This window comes from Aplysia californica, unplaced genomic scaffold (genome assembly GCF_000002075.1).
Source record: "Aplysia californica isolate F4 #8 unplaced genomic scaffold, AplCal3.0 scaffold00746, whole genome shotgun sequence".
Taxonomy (NCBI): Eukaryota; Metazoa; Mollusca; class Gastropoda; order Aplysiida; family Aplysiidae; genus Aplysia; species Aplysia californica.
The window spans coordinates 183,258-195,900 of NW_004798016.1; the positions used below are offsets into that span (position 1 = coordinate 183,258).

Sequence of the window (12,643 nt, forward strand, 5' to 3'; positions counted from 1 at the left end):
TTCAGAATGGAATTCATTCAAGGGAACACTACTAGTAACGAGCACTAGGGCTGGATTCTGCTCGGTTAATCGAAGGCTTGCAAAACAGCGGACGTTGCGCTAGAGTTTTGCAAGCAGGCTTGTGGTTTGATTTGCCTCCCGCTTGCTACCGGAGGGAACTTCCGGTGAGTTGTGACTCGCGGACAGTCCTACTGTACTGTGTCGTGACGTCGCGAACTCTCGTGGCAGTGGGCTCAGTACATACATATATTACAGAAGATTCTCTGGTTATTTGCGTTGAGAGGCTTGCACCAAAAGTGCAAGATCGGTTGTTGTTTTTTCATAGTTCGGTTGTAAAAAACAAAAAGCTCTATTCAATGCACTTAAAATTAATATTGGATCGGCTATTCTTATAATGTTAAAGGCCTGTTTATTTTTAATGTGCACGAGCCAAGCGCTTCATCGTCGCACGCAAAAGACCTCAGTTCGATTCCCGTATGGGGAGAAATTTTTACTGAGAACCTCCGTCTTTCTGCTGGGGCGTTGTTCCCTCTCAGCCCAGGTTGGCCCTGACATTGGGTTGAAGTAGGCCTAGCCCGTCTCCTAAATGTTCTGTATTATGTCACTGTGAGTGTAACACATCTACAAAATAGGTTACATATACGATACAAAAGCCAATCACAACGACCCCTGGAGTTTTCCATTTTAGGGTAATCTAAGTCAACTTATTCTTATATTACTACCAGAAACCTAGGTCTCTGTTACTACAATACCACGCTCCCTCTCACTTATCCATTCGCTTAGCTGATCAACGGCGGGAAGTTAAAAATAACTCCAGCTCTCTACGCCTTGCACCAAAACAAGCCCAGCCTCTCCCTTCCTCCAGGGTTCAAAGTTCACACAGCCAACAGTACTGTCTTGCTGTTTGAACACATCGAACTGTCTTGTCGCCTTCAAGACGGTCCTACGCCATCGAGCGATACCGTGGTGTGCCGCTCGCTCGGTGTATCGAGACAGTACAAGTCAGCAGGTCAGGTTTGGGGCAAGTCTCTAGGCCTAGCGCAAAGCAGTACTGTGTGAATTGTGGGGCCTCTGGCTGCGGACGGGACTTGAGGCTTGCGCAGGCCTTCGATTAATCGAGTAAACTACAGCGCCAATCCGCGCAGTGACTCTGTGGGCGAGATCTTTCACTCTCCCCCTCTCTCTTTTTCTGATGTAAGTGGCTTCGCGGATTGCAAGCAGGGTGGGGATGATGAGGGGGCCTGACACGAGTGGCTTCGCGGATTGCTAGTTGCTGTGGACTTGAAGTTTAGACTAGACCAAGGAGGTTACAGTTTGCGCTAGACTCAACTTATCATGCTGGTGATTTGATTTGATGATTTGACCTAGTGATTTGAGGCTTGTGACTTGAACTAGGGGCTTGTGAGCACGAGCGGGTTTGCTACCGGGGTACAGCCCTAACGAGCACCACTTTGGGACAGAGTATAGAGGAGGAGGGCTAGGGGTTGGGGCCGTAGGTTAGGGTAGTTCTCTTCTTTATAGTGTTTTTTGGGGTGGTCACTCATTATAGAAGTCCCCCGCATTCAATGATATTTCTGCTGAACTGAGCTGTACAAATATTATTTTATATAAATAAATAAACATGATATTGACAATAAAAAGAATAATTTTATTAAAATTCAAGGTTTCTCGATCAGTAGAGCAATGCTTTTTTGCGCAAATTTTTGTTTTCTTCGTCTTTTAATAAAATTTTAGTATTTATTTATTTTTCTAAACCATGGTAGCGTTCACGCTTGTTAACCTCAGTAGCCCTTAAATAATGTCTCTATGATTAGTAAGTTAATTAAGTATTATAAGACGTGGCGTGAAAAGAGTTTATGGCGGAGTCTTAGAAGTCTAAAGACACACATTTTATATTCGAAGTGCCTGCCAGTCTAAAGACACACATTTTATATTCGAAGTGCCTGCCAGTCTAAAGACACACATTTTATATTCGAAGTGCCTGCCAGTCTAAAGACACACATTTTATATTCGAAGTGCCTGCCAGTCTAAAGACACACATTTTATATTCGAAGTGCCTGCCAGTCTAAAGACACACATTTTATATTCGAAGTGCCTGCCAGTCTAAAGACACACATTTTATATTCGAAGTGCCTGCCAGTCTAAAGACACACATTTTATATTCGAAGTGCCTGCCAGTCTAAAGACACACATTTTATATTCGAAGTGCCTGCCAGTCTAAAGACACACATTTTATATTGGAAGTGCCTGCCAGTCTAAAGACACACATTTTATATTGGAAGTGCCTGCCAGTCTAAAGACACACATTTTATATTGGAAGTGCCTGCCAGTCTAAAGACACACATTTTATATTGGAAGTGCCTGCCAGTCTAAAGACACACATTTTATATTGGAAGTGCCTGCCAGTCTAAAGACACACATTTTATATTGGAAGTGCCTGCCAGTCTAAAGACACACATTTTATATTGGAAGTGCCTGCCAGTCTAAAGACACACATTTTATATTGGAAGTGCCTGCCAGTCTAGCTGTCCACTCTAAAGGTCAGGCCCACTTGACCAAAAGCTGCTATTGGCCCCGGTCGTTTCTCTCCCTCTATGGTTCTGGTGTCATTAAAATTGACAAATGGCGACGAAACTGTAAACCCTTTTTGTTCCTCTTTTAGAATCTGCTTTCCTTGATCAAATAAGCAGTTAGATCTATAGTTCGAGAGAATTATAAATACAATATCCCAAAAATAAAAAATTGTATTATAGGTAGACTAACACTTTTTTTGAAAAATACACAAGAAATTCAAACATCTAGAGAGATGACGACATACGTCATAAGTGACACCTGCTTTTTCAGATGACCATAGTATGATAGTTCATTTGTTTCTTTATCAGTTTGAATGAAATTTAATTTCAAATAAACGTTCATCATTCTTCTTCAACTAAGAAGTGAGAGATAATAGAGAAAGATTTTATGGAATTCAATATAATACACCGCACCAATTAATGTGGTCCCTCAATAATGGCCTCCCATCAATGAACAGTAAAACGCACACAGAATTTGAGGCAATTTTAGTGAGAAATCAATAAAATTCATGACTATGAACCAAAACGAGAAGAACAATTTGCTTTTTGATTCTCTACATGTCATATCTTTGACATTATATTGACTTTGTGTTTAAAAGAAAAATGTTGAGTACACAGGTCTCATAAGTAATTATTCAGGTTTAAAATGCATGCATGTCAGTAGGGCACCTTTTAGTATCGTCTAAAACATATTCTTTAGGTATTGCAAACTAAAATTTTATTTACAATTCAGTACAACTAGCCTGGCAGTCTAGCCGGTATTAACCCTATCCGTACGTCGTGTTTTACTGTCGAATCCATACGACGTGGGGAACTCTGTGCCACCACTTTCCAAAGTAGAAATTTATTCGTTTTTAATCCAATCCGTACGCTTTGCATAGCAGTCTGTCGAAATTATTTTTTATAAATACTGAAAGTTTCAAAGAGATCTTCATACTAGAAGTTTTCTAAAATGTGAAGAATACGACCCCAGGGGTACAAAAAAATGACCTCAGGGCGTAGGGATAGAGTTAAGTACGGCTAGCCTCTTCCTTTTCAGTTTTTTAGCACATTTCTGGAAAATGTTCATCATGTGATGCATGGGTCTGGGAGTTTTGTGTTACAAAGTGTGTGTTGACTGTATAGAACTCTGTATTGTAAATTACTATATATAATATATGTTTATTAATACAAATCATTGGTATTAATGACATGGTCTCACCATGCAATAATGTGGGAGAGAAGATTGATAGTTTCGTATCAAGCTTTCCAAATAACTCTTGAGCCAATGCACATTTGAAATTGGAACTAATAAAATTCCAGGTGGACCTCACAAGATCCTTCATCTTCCGCAACTCCAAGCAGACTTACACAGGCATCCCTGTCATTGCTGCTAACATGGACACAGTGGGGACGTTTGAAATGGCCAAACAGCTGGCTAAGGTGAGTCTCTCAGTGGCGAAATGGTCGCTTCTAAGGACAAGCGGGCTAACCCAGGTTTTGGGGGTGTCCAGAAATCTTGACCCACACCAAAAGTGGGCATTGCCCTATCTAAAGGAGAAGTTTGGTTTAATTTGTGTGTATACATATATTGTTTCGTTATAGAGAAAACTCTCCTTGCCTTTTAAAAAAATTGAACGAGGGGCAAAAACTTAACCTTACCTTCGATTTTCTCAAAACAGCATATTTCAGGATAGCCCCATTATGCAAAAAAGCGACCAAATCCGTGTGTGTGAATATCTGTCGTACTGCTTGAGGTCTTAGTGGCAGGAATCTAGGGGAAAGTAAGAGAAGTGGTGAACATAATATATTTGAACCATTTAAAAGAAATAAGTCTTCCCATACTTTGAAATCAACAAGTTTTTGTCCCCAGTGTGATCTGTAGTCAATGAAGAGTCGGTCCAATTGGTCAATAAAATTGGTTAACGTGGCGTAGTTGGCGTAGTCTGTGTCTGGTTTGAACGTGTGGTAGTTGGCGTAGTCTGTGTCTGGTTTGAACATGTGGTAGTTGGAGTAGTTAATGTCTGGATAAGTCTCTGTAGTCTGACCGTTCTTTCTTCTAATATTTATCCGAACACTATGTTTAGTCTCCAGTCATTTTTGAGTCCACAGTAAGGCTAAGGGAAGGGGGGGGGGGGTGTCTTTTTCTTTCTATTATTCCTTTTTTTCTTTTAAAAAAATCCTATTCCGGGGTGCTGTACGAAAAAGGTTACAAGACAAACTCTCAGCATATGTGAAAATAAAAAGTACACTGGATGGAATGAGGAGTTGAGCTATGGCTGAAAACATCTTTTGTTTGTTAGTGTGAGGTTTGGCTATGCAAGGTTGCTATTTAAATCTGGAGTTCTTTTATCTGTTACAAAATAAGAAAATCTAATTTTAAAATCCTCAAAACTTTGACCCAGTGCACAGCATTATGCAAGTCTTGTAGTGGAGGGAAGGGTAAAAAAGTGATGCCTTATCTGCGATAAGATGGCGGATGTGTGTAGATGAAATGGACGTGTGTGTTTGAAGAGGCGTGGGACTGTATTTCTTGTTGCTTTTTTTAGGTTTGCAGGAGAAGCATTTATGCATTTCACTTTAACTTTAGCATAAACACAATACAAGAAGCAAATATAGGCTGCAGTGTCATCTTAGGCCTACATCTATTGAAATTTCTTTACTTGCTCAGCAAAACTGTATTGAATGGAGAAATGGAATCCTTTGTGCTTACCCAAATGTTTTCATACAAAAGTTTTGGTTGTTTGTAGAGCTAGAAAATTGGCAGTTTGTTTGGGGGGGGGGGGGGGGGGGCTTCAATTTTCTTTCTTTGTCATTGTATTTCATTTGGTCTGTGTATGGCATCTGTATTTATTTTTCTTCCTTTCATTAGTTTGATGAATAACCCCTCCTTTCTTTCTCTCTCTTTCTTTCTTTCTTTCTTTCTTTTCTTCAAAAGTGTTCAATGCTGTCTTTGAAAAAATATGTTTGCATCTAGTTAGTTAGGCATTATAATAGGCCCATAGAAAAAAGAAGTCAGGATGACTCACACATGGAAACTACTACACGTGTATATTGTATGTGCCTGTGTTGTTAGTAATGGAGAGACTGGTACATTGGGGGGGATTTAGAAGAAAGGAAATTGTGGGAATATAGTGGGAATATAGTGGGAATTTAGTGGGCATATTGTGGGAATATAGTGGGAATATAGTGGGAATTTAGTGGGCATATTGTGGGCATATAGTGTGTGAGTTGCTCAGAGGAAAAGAAGACAGAAGAAAACAGGAAAAGCCACCAAGAAGAAAAACAGGGAGCGTGGGTAAATCTGAGGAGGGGCAGACATGACAAGCCAATTCATCACTTGGTTGTTTATTATAGTCATAAAAGAGAGATCTGCAAAACCCCAGCAAATCCATCATATCTATAATGATCAAACTCGAATCTTTTATGTAGAGCCGATCAGACATTGATCTTCAGAGCCCGCACAGGACACTTACACACCAACAAGCACATAAACAGAATCAACCCCATGTGGGAACCGCATTGCAGACACTGTGACTACCACGAGGAGACCGTTGAACATCTTCTCCTTCACTGCCCAAACCTGGCAGTTCTTCGACGCAAGCTCCTACACACACCTACAGACTTACAAAGCCTGCTCTACTCTGGCGTTGACCAGATGACAAGGACATGTGGTTACTTGAGGGAGGCATTGCGCTGCCAAGAGCGAAATGCTCGCAGCTAAATGGATTTGAAAACAACAACAACAACAACATAATGATCAAACTTTAATTTATTGCAAGGATCAGCCATGTCATAAATATTAAATAGGTCCTGAATTATGAAGATCTATAGAGAGTAAAGTTTGTAATACTGGAAAATTGGATGACAAAGTTAGCTACGTACAAAGGTGGAAGGAACAGCTTTCCGTGTACTAAAAGTGCAGTAAGAGTTGAAGACCTTTTATGAAAACTGAGTTCAGTTGTGAACCTGTGTGATAGCCTAGCCCAGCATTCTGTGTAAAAGAATTATGGGACTTCATGCTGTGAAAGATTTGTGTGGATGTAATCAGGGATAGCCAAACTCTGTGATGCATTATGTGTCACGACGCAGTGTAATCAGGTGTTCGTCAATTTTTAAGTATCTGGAGTTACTGGTATCATCTTCAAGCTTTTTCATTTGTCTTTTCATTGGTGGAGGTGGGAGTATCCAGGTCTCAGGGGTAAGATAGGCGGGAAAATGGCCGCCAAAGTTTAGTTATTTCTTTACCTTGAGAGTCCATGGAAACAGAAAATTTACTTTTTTATGTACCTTTAATCCACATTTTTCAGTACAATTCACACAGAAATGTGTTCTTTAATGAACAAGGAAGGTGCTGAGCCAGAAAACAAAAATTCTATAAAAATTTCCAAACCTACGTGAAAAAATGCCTGTTTCTTCGATTTCACTATTTTGACAAGCGCCTGCCTGATTTCACCACGATGCCTATATACATATATATATATATGTTTGTTTTTTTTGGTCTTTTTTTCAGCACCTGATGTTCACTACCATCCACAAGCATTACTCTGTGGATGATTGGAAGGAGTTTGCCAAAGAAAATAAGTCAACACTGGAGGTATATTTTATTAGATTTCTTTTTTTTTTTTCAGAATTACTTTTTGTGGGACGTGTGAGCTTGTCGTGGTGGTGGTATCATCAGATCCAGGGAGGTGAACCCGAAATTGTGTCACAAAGCTGAGAGCTGGTTACTTTACTTGTGCTTAATTGCAACCCTCCATGCCAGGTCGATTCTTTAGGATTATTTATAGAGAGGAACTTGCCATGCTGATATACATTGAAAAAACTTGAAGTTTTAAATTCTTTTAATGCGAGTTCATTTGCCTCTGGGATATCTTAAACTATATTTTGGCATGCTTGACTTACAACCTTACTACCGGATTTGATTGATTATGATGGTATTGAGTGTGTATACACAGTTTCAGTGAATGATCGACATCCTTTTCTGCTCCAGTTTGACATGATGATATATTTTCGTCTTTCTTTGCTGATGAAAGCCGTCAAAGTGAATATTTCGTTAACACATAAACCTGGTTACTGTTGTCACAATGAGGTCTCCAAGAATCTAATAATAATATAATCAGGATAGTTACGGTGTGCACTTTGTTGGTGACAATATTAATAAGTTACCGGTACTTTTGTTGGTTTATTTGTTTCCATTTAGTAATGTTTGTGAATACTAACATTGGATCTCTCTTCCTTTTCGATCATCATCAGCACGTGGCTGCAAGTTCCGGTATATCAAGCGGTGACCTAGAAAAGCTCAGTGCCATTTTGGAAGCTGTGCCTGAGATCAAGTACATCTGTGTCGACGTCGCCAACGGTTACTCCGAGCATTTTGTCCAGTTTGTGCGGGATGTACGCAAGAAGTACCCGTCTCATACCATCATGGTACGTGGTGTGGCTATTTGAGACTGGTCGCACCTCGGTGCTTTCTTGTCGTGTCTCCATTTTTTGTAACATTGAAAATGTGACTTCTTCTTAAGCTCACTCTTTGTTATGAACTGTTTTCACTGTTATTAAAAATGGAGATGCGACAAGAAAGCACTGAGGTCGCGAGATATTCACAGCACCTTGCTCTTTTCCTTGTGAGTGAGTACAGTCCAGTCATAGTTCAATACTTTGCTTATTGTCTGATGAACTCGTCTTTGAGCTCAGTATACAATGTTCACAAGAGTTGCAGAAGACAAAAAGAAACTTCATTATTTGATCTGACAACAGTGTTTAATCTTGTCCCCTTTGGTGAAATATTTTTAATTTATTATTTATTGCTGTCATTGCTCTTTACCTATTACTCCATGTGCTGACAAACTGACATGTGCCTGATTCTACTGTGCCATAACCCACATATATATGTGTGGCACGACTCGATGGAATCAGGCTCTCGTCAATTTTTGGGCATATGGACTAGATGGTATCATCTTAAAGCCTGTCCATTTTCCTTGTTTTAGGTGAAAATAACATCCATGTATGTTGAATAGAAGTCGATATATGTGTGATTGAAGGAGGTGAGGGTCGTCTGATTTCAGGTAAAATTAGTGAGAAAATGGCAGCAAAAGACGAATTATTTCTTTAGCTTGAGAGTCCGCGGAAACTGAAAATTAACACGTTTTCTGCCTTTAATCAACGTTTTTCAGTAAAATCCACACAGAAATGTGCTCTTTAATGGGCATGAAAAGTGTTGAGCCAAAAAACAAAAATTAGATGAAAATTCCCAAACCTGCGGAAAAATGCCAATTTCTTGACTTTCGTTGTCTTGACGAGTGCTTGATTTCACCACGCTGCCTCACATATAATCATATATTCGAGTATTTAGATTCTTCCCATATTTTTTGTGCATAAGTGTCTGCCACTCCTGAGAAGTATAGGTTACTTTACACTTACGGAGAATTGTTTTACTTTAGAAGTTTGAAATGATTTCCCTGGTTTGTTTCTCTTGCTTTTGTCCAGGCGGGGAATGTAGTGACAGGGGAGATGGTGGAGGAACTTCTGCTGTCCGGCGCTGACATCATCAAAGTGGGCATTGGGCCCGGCTCTGTGTGCACGACCCGCAAGAAGACAGGCGTGGGATACCCTCAGCTCAGCGCCGTCATAGAGTGTGCCGACGCAGCGCACGGGCTAGATGGTCACATCATTTCTGTAAGTTGGCTTTTTTTGACTCGTTGACAGTAGGCAGAGACTGAGATGTGGTTTATCTGTTTTGATACAGTCTTCACAAATTCCATTGACATTCACGGACTTAAACTGGTCTTTTTCTTTGATTATATTGCTGAGACTTTTTGAGACCCTTTCTTTTGTGATTTTCGATTTTTGAGGATGGGTCCCTTTTGAGCGCTGGGAATTATGCATTTTGGTCTCGGTTGGGATAAAATTTCTTTTTTGCACTAATGAATTGATGAATTAAATGGATGTTAAAGACGGAATAATTTGATTTCCTGGTTTTTATTTTGCGTGCACTTTTGCTAGTGGTCCTTACCTGTTTGTGAAGACTCCATTTTTCTCAAACTTGATTTTTTTTTGGTGAAGATTTCGTAGCTGCACTTGCTTTTTTTGCTCTATGGGTGACGAGTGTGAAAACAAAAGTGCAGCCTTCTGTGTATATAATGTTCACTGTTACATTTTTGGTGAGCCCGCGCCATACCTTACGAAGACTGGACAAGATGTAGTGGGCTCTAGAGGCAGCTGTGAGAGCCTGAGATCTATAGAGACAAAAGACTTGACTGGACTGTTTTGTTTTTGTCGTTTTTGTGTTGTGATATTGGAAGGTGTTAACATTGAAAACTTCGAAAGGCAAATACTTGTTTGAAAATTTTTATTTTTTTTGGCATTTGAATGTTCCTTTTTTTTTCTAACTTGATGTATCACTTTGTGATAAAGAAAAAAAAAGAAATACAAAGAGGCATGTTTAGTTTAGTTTTAGAGTAAGGTTTTACGGCGCTCGCAACTGCTCTCTCTCTCTTGCCCTTTTTAGCTCCCAGTGGAGCACAGGCGATCAACAACATTACTCCAGCAAAGCCTGTCCTGAGCATCCTTTTCTATCTGTTTCCATGATGTCCCCGCTTTTTCAATTTCCGGCTCGCAACTGCATAAGGTCATATTATGAGCGCCCGGAGGCATGTTTAATTTTTCCGTGTTTCCGCCTGTTATTTCTTCAGATGGAATCTTAAAATTGGTTTGTTCTGTTTTTCAATGAACAAGATAATATCTTGTGATAATCCACAATCTCCCTTGCCCTCCCTAGGATGGCGGCTGTACGTGCCCCGGAGACGTGGCCAAAGCTTTCGGGGCCGGCGCTGACTACGTCATGCTAGGGGGGATGTTGGCGGGGCACTCCGAGTCCGGCGGGGAGACCATCGAGAAGAACGGCAAGAAGTTCAAGATTTTTTACGGGATGAGCTCAGCGACTGCCATGAAGAAACATGCTGGAGGAGTTGCGGAATACAGGTGGGCTAGTTTGTGTGGAGTACAGGTGGGCTAGTTTGTGTGGGGTACAGGTGTGGTGGTTTGTGTGGAGTACAGGTGTGGTGGTTTGCGTGGAGTACAGGTGTGGTGGTTTGTGTGGGGTACAGGTGTGGTGGTTTGATTGGAGTACAGGTGTGGTGGTTTGTGTGGAGTACAGGTGTGGTGGTTTGTGCGGAATACAGGTGTGCTAGTTTGTGTGGAGTACAGATGGGCTAGTTTGTGTGGGGTACAGGTGTGGTGGTTTGTGTGGAGTACAGGTGTGGTGGTTTGTGCGGAATACAGGTGTGCTAGTTTGTGTGGAGTACAGGTGGGCTAGTTTGTGTGGGGTACAGGTGTGGTGTTTGTGTGGGGTGTTTGTTTGTTTTTGTTTTTGTTTGTTTTTTTAGGGTTTTTTAAAAAGAATTAACCCTATTATTGTCAATAGTAAACTTGTACTGCTGCTTTTTCTTTCCTCATCCTTACTGTCATAATTTTCCTCTATTTCTTTTGTATGTTTGTCACTCTCTTGTGAACTGCTATTTCTGGGGTGCCTGGATAGTCAAAGCAGAGTTTGTGGTGTGTTGAGGCTAGAGAGGTGAGCAGAGTAAGCTTGATTCCCCGTTTGGACTTCTCTGTTGACATCCACCCCTTGGCGCTCCTGTGACCTTATGCAGTTTTGCGAGCGCCGTAAAACCTTACTAAAACAAAAAATGACAGAAATTTTAATGATTTTTTTTTCGCCAGAGCTTCTGAGGGCAAAACTGTGACAATTCCGTACCGCGGTGACGTGGAGCACACGATTCAGGACATCCTGGGCGGAGTGCGGTCCACGTGTACGTACGTCGGGGCGTCCAAGCTGAAGGAGCTGAGCCGGAGGACAACCTTCATCCGGGTCACGCAGCAGCTGAACGAAGTCTTCACCCCAAACACCACCGAACATTAGAGCCACGCTCGACCGTCGAGTCAGGAGAGAGATGCTCGACCATCCAGAGGTTCTGTTTGATGAAGTGGCGACAAGACGTGAGATACTTGAAACTTTTCCTCCCCTGTGTGCTCAGATAGAAATGTAAGAACATTGGTTGAAGTATGTTCACGACTACAAACTTGGTAGCTGCGATCCTGTGCGAAACATTTTTTAGTTTGTTGGAAAAGTATTTTGGTTATGAAAAACCCTCTTTTTACCCTGAATTTGAGGATACAATAAATTTTAAGAATCTCTTTTGTGCACCCGTTGAAAAACAAGAGTGGCTTTTAACGAGTGCTGTTAGCCGTTAGCAAAATATGTATGTGTGCTCCTTTGTCAAGGTCAAGTGAGTGGCACAGACTTCAGTACATGTGTGTCACTGTTTGCTCGCAGTTGCTTTGAGAGTGCAGTTGTTACTGTCGATGTGTGTCGTTTTCCCAAAAGAAATCCTGTAGTCTTTATGACCTCCATGTTTTGAACATTTACTTCCAAGTGTTGAACTGACAGTCTCTAGACTGGAGAAGTTTTGTGCGACCTCAGTGCTATATATAGAACATATAGGCCTACATCGCGACCTCGGTGCTTTCTTGTAATATCTCCATTTTTTTAACATTGAAAGTGTAACTTCTTCTTAAGCTCACTCTTTATTATGAACTCTTTTCACTGTTTTTAAAAAGATGGAGATATGACAAGAAAGCACTGGGGTCGCGATTGGTTCATCGTAAGTGATCTTCTCTGTGGTGTCTGATTGGTGAATGTTGTCCGGGATTGTTGTTATCATCGTTGCTACTTCCCAGTTCTCACATATCGTCCGTGATTGAAATCTCATGTAGTTACGCTTCAGCCAAAGTAGGTGTACGATTGAATTGTGCTAATGTTTGAATCAAGGGGCATTTCTTCTTACCTTCTTTTATGATCAAATTGAGTTTAATTCTTTTTTCTTTTGAAAATCTTTTCTTTTCACTACAATGCTTGCTTTAACTTTGTATACCATAAACGCTTTTTTGCTTCTTTGCTTCTTTTTATACTTTCATCAGTCTAATGGCATTGTCAATAAGTTTTATGTCAAGAATTAGTTTATAATGTTGCTTTGGAAAATTACTTTTTTTTTTCATTGCAAGCTGGATTATATTATATATATATATAT

General features: G+C 40.5%; 1 protein-coding gene across 1 annotated transcript in view; it reads left to right on the forward strand.

The window, feature by feature from the left end:
- Positions 1–11,943, forward strand: part of LOC101863380 (GMP reductase 2) — a 12,478-nt gene extending 535 nt beyond the window's left edge. The window contains exons 2-7 of the mRNA XM_005109051.2: positions 3,876–3,995; positions 7,066–7,149; positions 7,809–7,982; positions 9,042–9,230; positions 10,333–10,535; positions 11,277–11,943. Coding sequence (XP_005109108.1) covers positions 3,876–3,995; positions 7,066–7,149; positions 7,809–7,982; positions 9,042–9,230; positions 10,333–10,535; positions 11,277–11,475 — 969 coding nt within the window. The 3' untranslated portion in view covers positions 11,476–11,943. The remainder of the gene's footprint in view (positions 1–3,875; positions 3,996–7,065; positions 7,150–7,808; positions 7,983–9,041; positions 9,231–10,332; positions 10,536–11,276) is intronic.
- The last annotated feature ends 700 nt before the right edge of the window (positions 11,944–12,643 follow it).